Source organism: Panicum virgatum, chromosome 9K (genome assembly GCF_016808335.1).
Source record: "Panicum virgatum strain AP13 chromosome 9K, P.virgatum_v5, whole genome shotgun sequence".
Classification (NCBI taxonomy): domain Eukaryota; kingdom Viridiplantae; phylum Streptophyta; class Magnoliopsida; order Poales; family Poaceae; genus Panicum; species Panicum virgatum.
Window position 1 is genome coordinate 24,568,853 of NC_053144.1, and position 20,243 is coordinate 24,589,095.

At 44.8% G+C, this 20,243-nt stretch overlaps 1 protein-coding gene and 1 pseudogene across 2 annotated transcripts; both read right to left on the bottom strand.

Annotated features, from left to right (window-relative positions):
- Window positions 1-2,467: 2,467 nt before the first annotated feature.
- On the bottom strand, window positions 2,468-5,531 carry LOC120648608. Of its 2 annotated transcripts, none has more exons than XM_039925335.1 (8): window positions 5,357-5,531; window positions 5,090-5,229; window positions 3,839-3,923; window positions 3,685-3,731; window positions 3,497-3,553; window positions 2,994-3,185; window positions 2,862-2,894; window positions 2,468-2,776 (listed from the first exon to the last, which is right to left on the bottom strand). In XM_039925335.1, the coding sequence occupies exons 2-8, from the start codon at window positions 5,201-5,203 to the stop codon at window positions 2,684-2,686; spliced, it is 621 nt and encodes a 206-aa protein (XP_039781269.1). In that variant the 5' UTR covers window positions 5,204-5,229; window positions 5,357-5,531; the 3' UTR covers window positions 2,468-2,683. The 2 variants fall into 2 exon arrangements, with proteins under 2 accessions (XP_039781269.1, XP_039781270.1); XM_039925336.1 differs by having other exon boundaries at window positions 5,379-5,525.
- A 10,766-nt stretch (window positions 5,532-16,297) lies between these two features.
- On the bottom strand, window positions 16,298-18,820 carry LOC120647861 (annotated as a pseudogene).
- Window positions 18,821-20,243: the final 1,423 nt, after the last annotated feature.

The following is a 20,243-nucleotide window of genomic DNA, read 5'->3' on the forward strand; positions in this document are numbered from 1 at the left end:
TCCTGACATGCCACTCAAGACGACGCCAAAAAAAACTTGTTCTTCGCCAGGGAGGTGGTCGGCATCAAGCTGGGAGCTCAGGCCGCCGGCTGCGATTGAATTCGGAGGGTGGGAGGTGGGGATTGAAACCGGGCCGAAAGGGGGCGGAAGGAGGCTGAACCGGGCCCGTTTCCAATCCAGACAACCCAAAACGAACGACCATTCCAGCCCAAACCTGGTTGCAAACCGGGCCACTTCGTTCCGGCTGGATTGTAGGCCGTTTCGTGCCGGATTGGAGCAACCGAACGAGGCCTTGGACAGATTCTATTTATTAAACAAAAACGACACTCCCGGACAAAAAGAGAGGAAAAGACTTGTGGGTCGTTATGGGCCACTGGGATGCGTATACTGGGCTATTACTGGACACGAACCCTTTTCTTTAACAGTTGAAGAGTCCAAAAATCTGGGCGGCGGTGGGCGCTGGGCAGTGGCCACCGCAGTCCGCCGTCTTTGTGGGGCCGGATGGCGGCGCCGGCGGCGGCAACCAAGCCGCCCCAGTTCTCGTCTTCAACTAGCGAGGAGGGACGAAGATGGCTGCGACGGAGGGCAGGCCAAGTGCACCCACCCTACTCGCCGGCTCGCCGCCGCGCCGGTTTCTGGTATGGAGCGAGCCCGCACTCCTGGCGTCTCGCCGTTCCCTACTCATCCTCGCTTGCCGTGAACGAAATTTCAGAGCAGGTCAGGTTGCAGTGTGGGCAATGAGTGAGGCCAAGGGGCCCTGATGAACTCCTTACCTGCTGCTGAGGCTCTTGGGTCTTGCCGTAGCACCGAATCGCATCACTTGCCTGTCGAATTGGCCTTTCGCGTCTGCGAGATTGGACGCACTCGTGTATGTATGCGCGCGCGCGTGCGCCCCTCTATCAGATTGATCAGGATTGTATCCGTCTTGACCCCAGAGCTGTGCCTGCCAAAGAGTATACTGTTCAAGATTGCTTCGTCCGAGTCTGAGCCTGCTGCTGAAATCAGTGCTGCTGCTTGATCAATCAACGGTGCAGGCGTGCAGCGGACAGCGGCAGCTCGTGTGGCCATGTGAGGTGGTGCAGCAGTGCCAGCAGGATTGTTTCAGGCCCAGGCGGTTCCTGAGTTTTCAGGCATGTTGTTGTCAGGATAGCTCCCAGGTTTCAGATAGCCTGAATTCATATGTTCTGAGCATCTCCCGTTATCAAATGCACGCGGGATTTATAAATGGCAGATGGACCACTCTTGTGTGATGTGTTCATACTTTATATTCTAGTGTCTCAGGACAGACCAGGGGAATGCTGCATTTGTCTGTCACAAAGTTCAAACATTCAGAGTTTCTGTTTCATGTGCTGCTTCATGAAGAATCTTGAGATTGCTGTGGCTGAGACGCTGGGAGTTCGTTGCTGGTTAAGTAATGAAACTTGAGTGAGGCCCTTCTATCCGTGGGGGCAAAAAAAAATGGAGAAAATTGGGATTACAATCATTTGTCTGTCACACAGTTCAACATTCAAAATTTCTGTTTCATATATGATGCTTCATGGAGAAACTTGAGATTACAATCCATTGAGAGTACTGAACAACATCTACGCAAAATGAGCGTGAAACAGTGGCATAAACATTAGCATTTGAGCCACGGAGGCCAGAGGCCTGATATGCAATGAGCAGGACAAACTCTATCGGAGTATAACTATGGTGCACATGACATACGTGAACCTAAACTGCAAAAATCATAGAGCAGGAAGATCACTTCAGAATTCAAACTTCTTTTGTTGAAGGATTACTGTTGAAAAGGGCTGAGGGCAGCGTTGGACTAACATATAAATACAAAATGATTGCAACCCTTCCAAGTTCCAAAAGGCATCAAACAAAATAAAAATCTGAAAAGGAAGGAAAAAGATCAATCTTTCAATATTCATGTCTTGGGATCCTGCTGAAGGATTGCTCTCCAAATTGTCAAATTGACGGCCGATTCTAGATGCTTTTGAAAAGATGGATTTTGCTGTACTTTGATTTCTGAATGTGCCAATGTGCAACTGTGAAAATTAAAATGAAGCACTTGATGTTCAAATTGCTTAATTCTTCCAAAATATTGTGAATAGAACCTTGCACATACCAATTGATTCCTATACTTCTATATTCAAACGGAAACACAGAAAAAAAATATGTTCAGCAAACTCCTATATATTAGTGACATGGATAGTGCTACTTCAGCAACAAGTAGTTCATTGAAAGCAGTAAGTTTCTTGTTTTCTGTCAATCCTAGAGGATTAACCAAACAAGATTTTGAGCTGGGAACTCAACTGGATTTTCCAGCACCATGTATTGTACTATGTGAAGTCACAGAAACCAGATAAAGAGCACGTAAGCTTTTCAAATAAGTATAAATTCAGAGGTTAGCAGGATCACAAATCAGTGTCGTACCGTGATTAAGCACTAAAAGAGCAAGGAAGAGCTGAAATCGATGTTAGGCCTCAGAACAAAACTAATATTAAGCAATTCGTCTAGGACTGCTGGACAGTTTTACAGAGACATGGCAAAAGTAAAAGATTCAGCCTATTTACTTACAAAACCCTGCTTCCATTTAATAAATAATCTACTTTCTAATGTTCCCTTCCCTTTTAGATGCCGCTAACTCCATGCTAGAATCTATACGATGACTGAGCTGTTGTTCTTAACCGTGCCTTCATTTCAGATATGGATGTTTGGCTGCCAGCTTCCTGATCTGTTGGACCAATGGTGGCTCTAGATCCAGCAGCGTATATTTTTGTACATTTTCCTGAATCGAGTTAAAGAAATGTATTTAGCAGTTAGCATTAAAGTTTAAGACGAAATATCGCATGTTTCTTTGACGAAACCCTGACCTGGTAAGCTCTCAACAAATTTCGCCACTTGTCCTGAACAATGAAAGATGAAACAAAACAAGAGTATGATATTAGCCAATAGCATCTGAATGAATTTACTTCATGGTGCAATGTATCACTAATCTACTGCACCTTAAGGTGTACTGATGTCCTAATTGATGTTTTGAAATATTTCTTCTTCAGCTCAGTCCATCGTCCAACACCAAATTTGGATACACCCTGTACCAGTAACTCCACTTCTTTAGCTGTCCAACGACTATTGTTTTTTCTAGTTATGTATTCCCTGTTCCCTTCTAAAGTTGTTTCTTCGAAGACAAATGTGCCCTGTCAAACAACCAAAGATAGCCATGGAAATTTGTCAGCCCTGATGGATGATAGACTAAAACACGAATCTGACCTCAAAGAGGGTGGAACGCATAGCCTTAAAATCAATTTGTTAAACACTCTGTTTAAACAAAATAAATGTTTGGTTAGGTACCTGAAATAACTATACTAGCCTATTTTCTCTCTGATCGTGAAGAGCAATAAATTTTCTCAACAAACTGTACACTGAATCAAAGTTTTCTCATTTTTTATGTTTCTTCTTCATTTAGTTGAATTAAAGGTATTCTGCTGTCAAATTAACTTGTGCGTACCCATGGAGATATCCTTCTCTTGCGCATTCCTCTTCGACCACTTTTCCTACCTAACATCTGCCATGACAAAACTGGTTGTTAATACCTTGTCCCATCCACTTTTTTATCAGGTTCAAATTTTACTTATGCTAAAATCTAGTGACTGCTTAAACATCTCAGCATCTACTTGATAAATTCCATAGTGATACCTGATGATGGCTCAGTGTGTCCCCTAAAGGAGATTGATGTAAACCACCTGCAATAGAGGCTCTATAAATGTTCTTCCAAGTTCCAAGCCATAGATAATTGTATGTTTCAAGTGTAGGAACTATAAGAATCTACAGAAATAACTAAACAGCATACCAGATAACCATTCATCCAGGTCTGCATCTTCCAGAAGTTGTAGGACGAACAGGGCATCATCATCTCGCGCTGGATAAGTCGCCATCTGTTAAAAAAGCAGCATATGCCGCCATAATGATGCGAGATCATGAATCTATTTCTTTTACTAATGATGAGGATGACAACATCCAGGAGGTTCACTCATTGAAACTGTAGAATTTCCAGCCTTTATATCTACCAGGATGTTTTGCTACAACAGATGGATCTTATTACTGTATGGGTGGTGATCAAGGTGAGCAAATGTTTCTTTTGGGTCTCTAACCACTGATTTGGAGCAGGAGAAATTTTGGGGGATGAAATGCGCATTGAAGATTCGGAGCAAACTGAGGACTACACCAAGTGTTAAACATGTTAGGTGCTTCGGGTAGTCAATGTATGTTGCCGTGGTCGTTGTAATGGTTTAGACTGTTGAATTTCTGCCCAAGTAGTTCAATAAATGGTGAAACCCAGTGCCAAAAAATGTTTTCTTGAACAAAATGGAATCCGGGAGATTCCTATATGGTTCTGAAAAGAAAAATCAGGGATATATCATTTATGACTCGGCAAGGAAAATAACTGCAATCTTTTCCCAATGTTTATTTTCTAAAACTAATTTTCCACTCATTCCAGTTCGAGAAATAAAATTATCTCTTTCCCATCGCAATAAAGCACATCTCCACCGTAGAAGAATTGGATGGGGAAACAAGCTGAAAAATAAACGAAAAAAAGACCAAGAAGAAACAGAATTCAGCAGGACAACTACGAGTTTGTCCCCGCGCTAGACTGTAGACAGGGTCGCCGTGTCGCGCGCTGGCCGCACCCGCGCAAGCGACGCTCCCACCCGTGCGTGCGGCCACCAGACCGCGCCGCGGCGCACGTCGCCCTGAAACCCGGCCGCATCCTGCCGGCCTCGCCGCGTCCCTGAACCCACCCTTGCCGCACATGTGCCGGCTTGACTGCGTGTTCACCATAAGGTGCGCGCGCGCCGTCCGCCCGCAGAAGCGCTGCGGGATACCATGGTGGCGATGACCGCCCGTCCACCACTTCAGTGAATAACCATGACGGACCCAAGAAGCATGAATGCGGAAAGGGAGTTCTTTAATCGAGGAAGGGTAGATGTATGGTTGCATTCATCCAGCAACAACATAAAAAATCTGACTTTTTTCATCCAGATTCAGCTGGTGGCCAAGCCGAGCACCGGAAAACTGAAATCGCGGTCGCGATCCTCGTTACCTGGTGTTCGCAGGCAGTGCCGCTCGCGAGGCTGAACTGCAGATCGCCGAGGAAGCCATCCAGTCCCTGATCCTCTTCCTGCACCGGCCCCCAAAACAGCCCCGTCTGCTCCATCTCCGGCTTCGGCGCTCAGGGGAATGCTATGTGAAGAAACAGGGGGATAAATCAAAAATTGCTAAAGTAGCAACGCGGAGAGGAAGAAGGGAGCAACGCGGAGAGTAATAAGGGAGCACAAGAAAGCATCGACCGATCGATCGATCGATCCACCTTGCAGCAGTGCGTCGATTACCGGCGGCTCGACGAGGGCGGTGGTGACGAAACGATCGAGAGGAGCAAAGAGCTCCTCGGAGGCCAAAGGGAGAGGGAGGCGCAGAGCAAGAGGAAGGAGGCAGACGAGAGCAAAGGCTACTCTGGCCTATCGGACCCCAGAAAACCATGCTAATATTGGAGGGTCTGGAGCACGGACTTGAGCTCCCACTATGAGCTATAGGTAACAAAGTGGGTGGTATTCGAAAGTAGTTTTTACTATACGTTATGATTAAAAAAGTAAGTGACATCCGAAACTAAATATCTACCGTGTGTCACTATATACTGTAGGATTGATCTTAACATAAATAAATTTAAAATATAATAATTTTAACTATTAAAAATAGTTGTTTAATGTATATAAAAAAGTAATAAAAGGATCAAACTTTTATATAAGAAGATGTAATATGGGAAATTGGTGTTTCTACCCCTACTCTGCAAGCTAATTGTGTTTTTACCTCCCCTCACAACTTTGTGAGTTCACCCCTGTTTTACCAAAACGAAGCATCCGTTTGCCCCTTCTTTCAACTCCGTTAGTGGGATCTCAAATAAACGAGTTAAAAAAAAGAAAACACCTTGGAAATATGGTGGAAAGACATTGGTATCCTTAGGTTTCTTATGTGCTCCACCAGTGCCTGAGTCACAATCCCGAGCCCCCTTCCTCCTCTCTCCCAGTCTCGTGGCAGCGGCAGCAGCAGCTCTAGGCGGCGGCGACTCGAGCTCGGATAGATCCAGGCGGAGGCTTAGGCTCCAGGCGGAAGTGGAGGCGGCTCAAGCTCGGACAAATCCAGGAGGTGGCCGCAGTAGCTCTATGGATCCGGGGCGCGGGGGCCTGGCGAGCGCCGACGCGCTGCCCGACTAGCGCCCCCGCCCAGGTCGCAACCAAGCGGCTCGCGGTGGCCTGGGGTTCGCAGTGACTGAGCCCAGGTAAGCGCGAGCACGCCCAGCTAGCGCGGCCGCTGAGCTCGCGACCAGGCTTTGGGCTCGTAGTGGCCGGAGTGATGGATTTGTCCAATCTTGAAGAGAACCCTAAGTAATTTCTCTTGTTCCTATGTACTGATGTTAGATTTTGGGGCAAATCGATTTGTAGAATGAATTAAGCTCTATCTAGGACGATTTAGCTAACTGTGTATTCACTGCTGTGAGTTGTAGGTCAAATCTTAGAGAGATAAATCTTGTTGTTAGAGTACGGTCGTTTTTCAGTTTGCCTGAAAGTGGACCAAAGTCATGGATGCAGGGCAAAACATTGCTAACTCAAATTGTTGACATACATGCCTATGGTCTGCAGCATTTAGTTGATTTCATTGTCGGGCATTACATGTGGGGATCAAAGTAGTACTTAACTTTTTGACGTGAGTTGGAGACCGATTCTATTGAGATAAAATCAGATGAGGATATGCTTGAGTGGTTTGAGTGCAATCTTAACAAGGGAGTAGCCCAAATCAATGCCTAGGTAACTGAGTTTGTAGGACCACTGCAATTTTTACCATCCAAACGTAGGTGTCACCCTTCTCTTAGAAATGAAGTACATGCAAATGAGAGAGGCACTAGTGAGTCACATACCAATGAAAGATCCCCAAATGAAAGAGTGATATCCACCACAAAGAAAAAAAGAGCCACCAAAGTCAAAAGCAAAGGTGCACATGATGATGAATGTGTCGGAGTTGATGAGGAGGGTACGCATTCTGACACTTATCTCTTGTGGTACCGAGTGATAGCAGCTATGACAGTGATTTGACTGCATCATCTGACTCTGCTGATGGTTGCTCTGACCCAGAATTTGACCCTGATGGTGAAGTATTTGATGATGATGATGAATATGATCATCCCCCTTTTGATATGATGTCGATGATCCATGTGCTGATGTATAGGTTTTGTGTGTTCTAGATGTGTATCAGTGCAAATCTGCAGTTACCCATCATGCTATCTTGAATGATCATGCTTATCAGATTGTAAAAAAGGATAGACGAAGGTTTAGAGCCATATGCAAGAGGGCTAAAGAAGGTTGCAATTGTAAGTTTTTTGCATCTACGAGTAAGAAGTACCTTGGCTGCAAGGTAAATTCAACATTTTGTTTCAATTTGCAATAAGTATGAGGTAGATTTTTGTATCATTTTCAGAAATTTATTGTGATGGTTTTGTTGCAGGTTAAGATGAGTGAACCAAAGCATACATGTAGTTTATTCAATAATTGCGGTGAAACAATGGCCTCCAATAAATGGGTAGCCGAAAGAGTAGTTGACTTATTGCGGGACAACCTTGAAATGGGACCAAGAAAGTTGCAAGATAGGCTAAAAAAAGAAGTACTCCATTGAAATTCCATATCACAGAGTTGTGAGAGGCAAGATGAGATCAATGGACACTATATATGGGAAGTGGGTTGATAGTTATGACTTGCTACCTACCTATCAAGCTGAGCTTTTGAGAGTGGTACCTGGCAGTATTGTTGAGATAGACACTGAAGAAGATGACAATGGCTATGTGTGTTTCAGCAGGTCCTTTGTTGCTTTTAAACCATGCATTGATGGGTTTTTGCAAGGATGTGGGCCTTATATCGCCATGGATGCCACACATTTGACAGGGAGATCTAGGGGTCAGTTAGCAACAGCTATTTGCAGTGGATGGTGAGAATAGGCTATTTTCAGTTGCTTATGGAGTGATTGGGGGGACGGAGTCCAAGAAAAGTTGGACTTGGTTTGTCAATAACTTGAAGAAGGCTATTGGTACTCCTACAGGCTTGGTCATTAGTACAGATGTGGTGAAAGAAATAGAGGGGACTGTAGATGATGTGTACCCTGAAGTTGAACATAGAGAGTGCATGAGGCACTTGTGGAAGAACATGAAGAAAAATGGTTATACTGGTGAGCTTTATGACAAAAATGTGTGGGCTGCGGCTAAGAGCTTCACAATTGACAAGTTCAATTACTTTATGGGGAAGATAGAGGAGAAGGATCCTAGTGCACTTACTTGGTTGGATGACAATCATCCATATGTGTGGAGTAGAAGTAAATTCTTTGAAAATTGTAAGGTAGATTACATCAATAACAACCTCTCTGAGTCCTTTAATAGTTGGGTGTCAAAAACAAAGAATTTCCAAATTGTGGATATGCATGATAAGATAAGACAGATGATCATTGGAAAATTTGTTTTGAGAGCCAAGATTGCTAGTAACATGACAGGAACAATCATCCCATCTATCATAGCAGCCCTAAATGTTAAAGCTAAGAGTATAAAGGACCATGAGGTACTAATATGTGGGGCTGGATGTGCTGAAGTGACTATGAATAGATTTAGGCATGCAGTTAACTTGGAGCATCATACATGTACTTGTAGGGTTGGCAAGTGACTGGAAAGTCTTGCATCCATACTTTAGCTTTCATTGCTAATCAGCATGCTGGTACAAATGGATGATTTTGTCTATGAGTATCTCTCTGTGGATAGGCTAAACAAGACATATGAATGCACTTGCAACCCAATGACATCTATGGATAGATGGACACGTGTCAACTTAGACTACAAAATCCATAAGCCTAAACTGAGAAGGAAACCAGGAAGGCCAAGAAACTCTGGAATCAAGTCCTATGATGAAGCAAGTATGTTGGTACTTTGCAACGTCACGAATAAAATCCACAAGCATACGGATACCGCTGTAGTTTTCACCCAGGAGTATTCCAGGATATCATATCCACTGAGAAATGTGAGTACACTATCCACGGGTTCAGGCTCATCCAAGGACACACACTGGTGTTGAAGGGATAGGACAGAGAGGATTTCCTAAGATTTAGAATCTATGTTTAGAGGAAGAGATACTTCGCCGTTATATTTCGAGCTACCGGTTTTGACTGGCTTATACAAGCCAATAGCTCCAGTAGTAATGCTCTATCCAATATCCGAACGTGGAGGATTACTAGGGCTCGGACAAGGATGTCACCACCTGCCGGCTACCTCAACAAACCGTGAGACTATTAGACAACTGAGTGGTATATTCTAGCCTAGACACCACATCTACGTTATTCCGTACTAATCCTAACCCTGGCCAAGATTATCCTTCTCTATCCAGAGTCCTAAGCTATGATCAAATGCTACTCTAAGCATACACTCAACTTATATAAGGCCGAAGAAATAACTTTCAACGAAACTCTAATTTTAAATAAGAAAGCCTCGAACACTTACAACCGAATAAGCATCCGTCGTGGTACAAGCGGAGAAGAGTGTCGACAAACCCATCACTTCCCTGACTCCTCCTCACTCTCCTCCTAATCTTCTACACCTCCTAGGCTGCCTAAAGCATCTAGGATGAGGATCTCCAAGCTCCAAAGGAAGAGAGGTGAGTTGTGTTGTGTGTGGTGTGCCATTCTCTACCCCCTCCCCTTGTATTTATAGGAGGGGCCATTCTCTACCCCCTTCCCTTGTATTTATAGGAGGGAGCCACGGCCGGGATGCAACACTTCCTTGCAGAACCGACCTTGGAAGCTAGTGAGGAAGCACCATGTGGCAAAGTTGAGGCGGTGGGGCCTATGGACCTGGTCGGCCGACCAGAGTGGTCGGTCGGCCTGCCCAAGGCTCCAACCGCCCCCAACTACTGGGGTTGGGCTTGTCTGGGCTTCCACTTGTCCAAAAGTTGTGGCACGTGCTGTCTTAACTGGATTTTCTTTGGTTCTTGGACTACACTTGGTCCATTTGAGCCTGATTCTGTGCTCTGATATTTTCTGTAATTTTCTGCCGGGTCAAAGTGTGCTTGCAACATGCAAAATTAGCTTAAAATCACCTGCACACATTCTCAAACACCATCTATGGAATTCGTTAATCACATTATGGTTGAATTTGGTGCAGGAGTACAAAAGCTTACAATCATATACTATTAATTCAATAAAAGTACAAAAGCTAATAATTGAATTTTTTTCTCATCTAGACTAAATCACCATTCTTCTTGCAGAGGATTGATCTGTTAGAATTACTGCAGTACTATAGTATGACAGAGGGCTCCAGAGTACTCTTAAGAAAATAGGTTTGCCAAAACAACTAAACCTTTTACACTTACTCACCATCAACCCAACAACTCTCTGTAAATTTTCGGTATCTTCACGTTATTACTCAATAAATTTTGGAATCTTGGCATTATGCTACATAATGTGTATGTTATTTTTTCAGATAGCTTTGCTAGCTCCAGGCTTAGGGGATGGGTGCCAATAACGTGGATCATATGGCTCTCCTAACTTGTAAGCTCAGGGCTAGATGCCGCAAAGCTATTCGAAAGACTCTCAGAAGAACCACGTACAAGAAAAATCAATAAAAGAATCAAACTTTTATATAAGAAGATGTAATATTTACTAATTTTATTTGACAGAATGAGGTGCTTTAAATAACACACTTGAGTATTTGTTTTGTACACCTCCTATAATACAAAAGCTTACAATCATGTACTATTAATTCAATAAAAGTATAGAAGCTAGTAATTGGATTTTTTCTCATCTAGACTAAATCACCATTCTTCTTCGAGAGGATTGATCTGTTGGAATTACTGTAGTACTATAGTATAACTGAGGGCTCCAGAATGCTTTTAAAAAATGGGTTTACCAAAATAACTAAACCTTTTACACTTTTTCCCACCACCAACCCAACAACCCTCTATAAATTTTCGATATCTTCACATTATTACTGAATAAATTTTGGTACCTTTGCATTTTGCTACATAATATGTATGTCAAATTTTTTTTCAAATTGAGCTTCGGCAACAACTCTCCATGCCACACGACGTGCCATTGATGCCTTTGCTAGCTCCCAGGCTTTGGGGTTGTGTTGACACCAGATTTTGGTAAATCTGATGTAATCTGAAGATTGTCAGGTATTGGCATACGTGCGCAGAAGTCACGAGCAACAGGAGGATCAAGCGGACGAAGATCGGCAAGTGTCTAATGTCATCTGTCCTTTCCGGGAGATTACGAATATAGATGGGCACATGTGCGTATTTGCATTAAGGGGATGCTTCTAATTTGCATGCAAGATGATTAAGGACAGGTGGCCGGATTGATTAATTACGGAAGGTCTATGCGTGCATGCTGAGCTGAATAGAATAAAGAAAAGAGCCAGCATGTTTATGCGAAGATGATCGGAGTAATAAAGGCCGTTTATAGTAATGTGCAGAAAAGGTGCATGTATCCGTAAAGGACAAGATGCAGCGATATAATGATGTTCGGCCTGATAAGAATAAAATATTTTCTAATCTAATTTCCTTGGCCGAAACAAACGCATGACGGAAGCTTCATCGACGATGATTCTAGGGAAAGGGAAGATAGAGTCCATGTATCTTAATTTGTTTAGATTTTTCTTTTCTAGCAAGTTTGATATTAAAAAACCGACTAGGTTGTCTAGGCTATAAATCTGTACCTCCGTACATTATGAAAGATTTAATCACATGATCAATCAACAAACCCTACTTTTTACTTGCAATTTACTTTTCGGCGACTTTGCCTTTCTTCTTTTCTTTTCGACGAGTTCTTTCGAGTTGATCAAGGACGCCTCACATTCGAGCGACTTGATTTGCTGGTAAGTTTTCGTTTACCGAGTAAATCTGAGCTTTAGCTTTCGGGCGCATCGCTGTTGCTTCATTCAGATATATTCAAAAGTTATCGAATTATATTTAGGCTTTGACTTCCGGGCGTATCGCTGTCGTCTCGTCTAAATTAATTCACAATTTATCAATATCTGCTAGCTCTATAGGTTTTACCTGTTGTTTTAGCTTTTATTGATATCTATTCAGCTTGGAATAAGTTTGATCGGATGCTTATCGTGTTATTTTATTTAAAACATCATTAGCCGATTAGATCTATTCTAGGTGATTGTTTGATAGCGTTGTTTAGGTTACACATTCGTAGCCTTTACACTGCTCCTTGCGCACATCGGCTGACCTAGCCGATCGTTTATTTCAAATCGGCTGACCGAGCCGATTTTGTCGTCTTCTGTATCGGTAATCGCCTGCCAATACGACCTGTGAGAGACAGCCGATACACCCTCGAATTTAATGTTTACTCTGTCTCCTTGTCAATCAACAGGTCAGATTGACTGGCACGCTTGGTCTACTTTTCGAAGCTTGGTGAACACTTGCCCTCGGATTTCAGTGTGTTGATTTTTGTGTCAACAGGTTGGGTGCGAATAATGTGGATCCAATGGCTCACCTGGCTTGTAAGGTCGGGGTTTTTAAGCTCGGAGCTAGATGCCACAAAACAACTTGGAAGACTCCCAGAAGAACCACAAACAAGTAAAAGTAATAAAAGAATCAAACTTTTATATAAGAAGATGTAATATTTACTAATTTTATTTGATGTGATGAGGTGTTTAAATAACGGACTTGGGTATTTGTTTCGGACGTCTCCTATGATACAAAAGCTTACAATCATGTACTATTAATCCAATAAATGTACCGAAGCTAATAATTGAAATCTTTTCTCATCTAGACTAAATCATCATTCTTCTTGGAGAGGATTGATCTGTTAGAATTACTGCAGTACTGTAGTATAACTGAGGGCTCTAGAATACTCTTATAAGAACATGGGTTTGCCAAAACAACTTAACCTTTTAAACTTTTTCCCACCACCAACCCAACAACCCTCTCTAAATTTTCGGTATCTTCACATTATTATTGAATAAATTTTGGTATCTTCGTATTATGCTACATAATGTGTATGTTATTTTTTTTCAGATCTAACTTCGGCAACAACTCTCCATGCCACATGACGTGCCATCGATGGCTCTGCTAGCTCTCAAGCTTGGGGTTGTTTGCTAGTAACATGGATCCTATGGCTCACGTGACTTGTAAGCTCGAGGCTAGATGCCGCAAAACTACTCGAAAGACTCCCCAGAAGAACCACATACAAGATAAAGCAATAAAAGAATCAAACTTTTATATAAGAAGATGTAATATTTACTAATTTCATTTTATAGAATGAGGTGCTTTAAATAATACACTTGGATATTTGTTTTGTACACCTCCTATAATACAAAAGCTTACAATCACGTACTATTAATTCAATAAAAGTATAGAAGCTAACAATTGAATTTTTTTCTCATGTAGACTAAATCACCATTCTTCTTCGAGAGGATTGATATGTTAGAATTACCACAGTACTATAGTATAACTGAGGGCTCCAGAATGCTCTTAAGAAAATGGGTTTGCCAAAACAACCAAACCTTTTACACTTTCTCCCACCACCAACCCAACAACCCTCTCTAAATTTTTGGTATCTTCACGTTACTACTAAATAAATTTTGGTATCTTCGCATTATGCTACATAATTTGTGTGTTATTTTTCTCAGATCGAACTTCGGCAACAACTCTCCATGCCACATGACGTGCCATCGATGGCTCTGCTAGCTCTCAAGCTTGGGGCCGGGTTGTTTGCCAGTAACGTGGATCCTATGGCTCACGTGACTTGTAAGCTCGAGGCTTCTAAGCTCGGGGCTAGATGCCGCAAAACTACTCGGAAGACTCCCAGAAGAACCACATACAAGTAAAAGTAATAAAAGAATCAAACTTTTATATAAGAATGTGTAATATTTACTAATTTTATTTGATGTGATGAGGTGTTTAAATAACACACTTTGGTATTTGTTTTGGACGTCTCCTATGATACAAAAGCTTACAATCATGTACTATTAATCCAATAAATGTACCGAAGCTAATACTTCAAATCTTTTCTCATCTAGACTAAATCACCATTCTTCTTGCAGAGGATTGATATGTTGGAATTACTGCAGTACTGTGCCAAAACAACTAAACCTTTTACACTTACTCCGACCACCAACCCAACAACCCTCTCTAAATTTTTGGTATCTTCACGTTATTACTGAATAAATTTTGGTGTCTTTGCATTATGCTACATAATGTGTATGTTATTTTTTTCAGATTGAGCTTTGGCAGCAACTCTCCATGCCATCGATGGCTCTGCCAGCTCTCAGGCTTGGGGTTGTGTGCCAATAACGTGGATCCTATGGCTCACCTGACTTGTAAGCTCGGGGCTTCTAAGCTCGGAGCTAGATGCCGCAAAACTACTCGGAGGACTCCCAGAAGAACCACATACAAGTAAAACTAATTAAAGAATCAAACTTTTATATAAGAAGATGTAATATTCACTAGTTTTATTTGATGTGATGAGGTGTTTAAATAATGCACTTGGGTTTTTGTTTTGGACGTCCCCTATGATACAAAAGCTTACAATCATGTACTATTAATCCAATAATGTACCGAAGCTAATAATAGAAATCTTTTCTCATCTAGACTAAATCACGATTCTTCTCGCAGAGGGTTGATCTGTAAGAATTACTACAGTACTGTAGTATAGCTGAGGGCTCCAGAATGCCGAAACAACTAATCTTTTTACACTTACTCTCACCACCAACCCAACAACTCTCTGTAAATTTTTGGTATCTTCACGTTATTACTGAATAAATTTTGGTATCTTCGCATTATGCTACATAATGTGTATGTTATTTTTTCATATCAAGTTTCGGCAACAACTCTCCATGCCACACGATGTGCCATCGATGGCTCTACTAGCTCCCAGGCTTGGGGATTGGGTGCCAATAATATGGATCCTATAGCTCACCTCACTTGTAAGCTAGGGGCTAGACGCCGCAAAACTACTCGGAAGACTCCCAAAAGAACCACGTACAAGAAAAAGTAATAGAAGAATCAAACTTTTGTATAAGAAGATGTAATATTCACTAATTTTATTTGATGCGAAGAGATGCTTTAAATAACACACTTGGGTATTTATTTTGGACGTCTCCTATGATACAAAAGCTTACAATCATGTACTATTAATCCAATAAAAGTACAGAAGCTAATAATTGATTTTTTTTTCATCTAGACTAAATCACCATTCTTCTTGCAGAGGATTGATCTGTTGGAATTACTATAGTATAATTGAGGGCTCTAGAATACTGCTAGAAGAACCACGTGCAAGAAAAATTAATAAAAGAATCAAATTTTTATTTAAGATGTAATATTTACTAATTTAAATTTTATTTGATATGACGAGGTGCTTTAAATAACACACTTGGGTATTTATTTTGGACATCTCATACTAGGATGATTGGCGCGCTTGGCTGCGCCAGCAGTTGGGGGGAACGCAGCAGACCACAATATGCTGCCGAAGTGGCTGCTTTTGTGCTTCTAACGTTGGCACGTTGGCTTGCAGCCTCGGACAACAAAGCAAATTGGTAATAGCGTAGTGCAAATCGCAGTCAGTGAAAGCATGAACCGGATCTGACTGTCATAGCAATCAAGACATACTGACAACATATTTTATGTGATATACAATTTAGATATTAGAAGTGTCCTCGGGCAATTGCTGGCATATTGGTGTGGTAGAAAAAGGACCGGGTAGCACAGTAGATCAGTATGAGTCTTCATCACAGAAAGTTAACCACATCAGGCAGTTTGAGACCAAGCCATGCAAACGCAAACACCTCCCACCTGTTCATTGGTCTTCAGGTATAGAGATGTCAGTTACCTATGTGGGTTGTCAAGTTTAGATAGGTCTGCAACTTGGAAATCACATCATTTTGTGGTGGCATTGGACCTTACCATGCTGGATTAGCTACTCTCGCAACACAACTGATAATGTAGAAAAGAAGTCTCAAAGAGGTCAGACCAATGATTTATAAGGGAGCGTAAGTAGGCGTTGGCCATGGAAAGCAACCAAATGGAACATGCCCATCCTACAGGGCAGCAGCCTCAAGAAGTTCAGGGTTGGCATACCATAAAAACAGTAGTGTAAATGCTTATAGAGTCAACTTTCCTATACATGTAAATTGAAGGAACTGGCATGAGTGATCAATTATATTTGTGTTCGATTATATATAGTCTAAGATTAATATATTAGCATATTTTACCAAACATGCCCGCATGTAAGCTTGAATTCATAGAACGTAGCATAGATCTTGAGCCAAATTAATATATAAATCTATGCAGTAACATTAGTACATTTCGAACCTGAACATGTATTTTTGATACGTTGAAACATATTCTGAATGATCCTATATCTCTCATCTGTACATCGTGCGCCTTCATGTGAAAGAACAGATTTTGCCTTGTAGTAGCTAGCAGCTCATTCCTCTTACCAATCTCCCAATTTCCAAGCAATGACAAAAGAGAATGCTCACAGAAATATAATGAAATTCATCTTTAAGAGACCTGCAAGAGTGCAAGGGTTTGAAACAGCTCTTCCAATCTTTTTTGCAGTGCCGTTGAACACAAGTAAACAGAATGGTAAATTCTTATCAACTGATGAATACCTGAAGTGAATTAAGTTATGAATACAAACTGCAGAGGTATCCATGTTCTGGGCATGAGAATACAAACTATGAGATAATGAGAGTTGTATTTTTTTTTATCTAAGCTACCTGATCCAACGATAGCAGTATGGGTGACTGGGTGAACGCTGATAAAAGCAAAGCAAATTCTACAATTCCCTATTGGTATGTGTTCACCTGAAATAAAATACAATTTGATCCTTGGAAAGGATTATTCAGTAAAGCAATCTACAATATACTTTTAGTTCAGCGATATGGTACATACTGGAAGAAGGTGCAATGAATTTATTAGCTTGAACTTGAACTTGAACTGGCATTTCATCAAATACCTTGAGTGCCAGCACTGGCGGAAGGCAAAGTGCTACCTCTGGCGTGGCAAGCCGCAAGCATGGCCAGATTGACGTGCGGCAAGCACAGAGCAGGAAGCAGGGCAGCGGCAACCTCCTCCTGCCTGCCAGCAGCTGGCAGGATGCCTCAGCGACCTTGATGATGGGCCTCGCAGATGTCATTTTGGCGTCGTCAGCATCGCCACGTCGAGGCAGGAAGCGCTAGATGTCCTCGGGCGTGGTAAGTATGGCGGGATCAAAACGGAGGAGGCGCCGCCGTGCCAGCTAGCTCGCGCATAGGAAGGCCTCCCCACGGCTGCACGAATGCGCCGCCTTGGAGGCCATCGCAGCCGCCGCTGGCCATGCGCGAGGCGGCGCCGTCAGCCGTCACCTTTAGGCGACGGTCAGGCGCCGGAGACGGTCGCCGACGATTCCTCCGTCTCCTGCGCGCTGGCCTCGGCGGTCGGCGCGGCGGCGGCGGCGGACTGGGACTTGGCGAGCTCGAGGAGGCGGCGGCTGACCTCCTTGGAGTACTACGCCTCGAGGACCTCTATCCCCTCGTCGACGGAGGCTGGGGACGCGCCGGCGGCGGACTCGGAGGCGACGGCGAAGGCCTCGTCCTGGACGGCGGCGGCGGCAGGCTCGGCCTCGGCCTCCGGGACGGCGCCGTAGCGCTGGGAGAGGACGCTGGGCGCCGCGAGCGTTTGCACGAGGCGGCGCACGATGGCGTCGCGCGTGCGCTGCGACGGCGGCCAGATGGCGAGCGATGGGAGCAACGCCTCCGCGGCCTTCGCGCCTGAGGCCGGCAGGGCGGCGTCGGCGGATCCCTCGGGGGGCGCGGGCTGGGTGCCCTCGGCTGCGGCGTTGGGGGCGTCCTCCGGCTTGCTGTGCCAATAGGGGAGGAGGGACACGGAATCGAGCCGAAGGGCCGGCTCGGAGGAGGCCGGCGATGGCGCTGCGACTGCGAGATGGAGGAGGCAATGGCGTGCGAGGTGACGGCAGCGAGGCGAGGCTAAGATGCGACGAATGAGGTGGACACGATTTGGTCCGCGCACAAGGACGACGTGCAGGTCTGACGCGTGGGCCTCCCAGTACGACCGCCGTGCCTATAGAACGGCCGGATACGCGGCCACGACGGCGCGGAAGCCACACGGCGAGCTTGCAGCGCTGGATGCTCTCGTTTTCTTCCAGCGATATGGATTTATATATATATATATATATATATATATATATATATATATATGATACAAAAGCTTACAATCATATACTAATTCAATAAAAATAAAGAATGTCATAATTGAAATTTTTCTCACCTAAACTAAATTACCATTCTTCTTATAGAAGATTGATCTATTAGAACTATTATGGTACTATATGCAACCGAGGGCTCCAGAATACTCGTTAGAAAATGAGTATGCCAAAACAACTAACTATTTTTACACTTACTCCCACCGCCAACCCAACAACCCTATGTAAAATTTCGGTATCTTTACATTATTATTGAATAAATTTCAGTATTTTCGCATATGCTACATAATGTATGTATTGTTTTTTTTCCAGATGGAACATCGGCAACAACTCTCCGCCGCATGTCGTGCAATCAATGGCTCCGCTAGCTCTCAGGTTTGAGGGTGGGTACCAATAACTAACTCAACATGAATTCCTACGCCTCACTTGGCTTGTAAGCTGGGGGGGGGGGGGGGGGGGGATCAAGCACCATGTATAAGAAGCTGGAGGTGGCGAGGAGGTGCGACAAATTTGGGGAAGACAAGGAACTAGGCAGCATGGCGAAAGGGTGAACAGAACGTGCAACGTGTTGGATACTGGTTGGATCTACGAACGTTAGATTGGCTCTGTTTGGATACTCTAACTAAGTTAGAGGTTAGAGTTAGTGGCCCTGTTTGGATCCATGGGTTAGAGTTAGATTGGATTAGATTGGAGCCATCTAACCCAAAAGTAGCCAAACAGGGTGGGTTAGAGTAGGTTAGATGTATCTAACCCACCCCAAAAAACAATCCCCCCAAGGGGTGCTTATTTGGGTTAGAGTTGTGGGGCCCACGTTTTTTTTCCAATCCGGATCTGGCTGTGGCGACCCGTTCCCCTCCCGAGCCAGCGCACCCCCTTCCGTTCGACCCCCTGGCGACCAGGGCGCCTGGCGGCGGATCCGGCGCCGCCGCTCGCCCTCCGCCCTGCGCTCGCCCTCCCCGGCGCTGCTCCCCTCCGAGCTCGAGCTGGTCCCTGCTCCGCTGCGCGGCCCCCCTCCAAGCTTCTCCCTGGCGTGGCATCCTTGCGCTCCCCGGCGCGGCCCCCCTCCAAGCAGCTCCCCGGCGCGGCCTCCCTCCGAGCGACTCCTCGGCGCGGCCCCTCTCCGACCGGTTCCCGGCGCGTCTTCCCCGGCCAAGCGTCCCCCGACCAGCGCCAACGCCTGTCCAGGACCCCCTGTCTCCAAGCTCCACAATGGACGGGGATGGCTTCGACGGCAACGGCAATGACTGGGCCTCGCAGGACTCCTTCGCCGGCGCCAACGCCTGGAGCCATCAGCCGTCGGCGAGCGGCCCTGGTCACGGTCCCCCTGCCCGCAGCAGCTTCGACCTCAACTCGCAAGCGGCCGCAGCGGAGTTCCCGAGTCTTCGACAGTACGGAGCCTTCCTCCAGGGTGACGACGTCGAGCTCCCCCCTGGCCGCGGCAGGAGCTCCGGACTCCCTCCTTATCGTGCACCCCGTGCCGGAGCAGGAGATGGATGGACGACTCCGACGGCACCCTCCGCACGGCAGAACCTCTTTGGCGGTAGCTCCTCTGCGGGAGCCGGTCGCGAAGGAGGAAACGGCGGTGGCCTGAGGCAGTGCGCGAACTCGGCTACCGCGGCACCCAACCGCCGTCATCGAGGCACCCGCGCACCGGCGTCAGGGTCAAGCAGCAGCGGCCTGCGTGGACGGCGTCCCCCTGCACCGAGTGCTGGCCGTGGGCAAGAATTCGGCTCCGGCGTTCCCTTCGACACTGCTGACGATGATGATGTGGAGGAGTTAGCGAGCTCCGGCGGTCTCCCGGTGAGCCAAGGCACTCGAGCCCAATGGAATGATTCAAATAATGCTTCCATGTTAGAATTGTGCATTGAGCAACGTAGAGCAGGAAGGTATAATGGTGCACAAATGAATGGTGATGGGTACCGAGCCGTTGTCGATGGATTACTTTCTAGGAGGGGGTTGGT

What these genes read in the sequence shown, in the direction of transcription:
- LOC120648608 (XM_039925335.1), bottom strand. Translation starts at nt 5,203, where the DNA reads ATGGAGCAGACGGGGCTGTTTTGGGGGCCGGTGCAGGAAGAGGATCAG. An exon ending in ACACACTGAGCCATCATCAG is followed by an intron (nt 3,554 to 3,684) that starts GTATCACTATGG and finishes TTGTCATGGCAG; the next exon opens with ATGTTAGGTAGGAAAAGTGG. An exon ending in AGAGAAGGATATCTCCATGG is followed by an intron (nt 3,186 to 3,496) that starts GTACGCACAAGT and finishes GTTGTTTGACAG; the next exon opens with GGCACATTTGTCTTCGAAGA.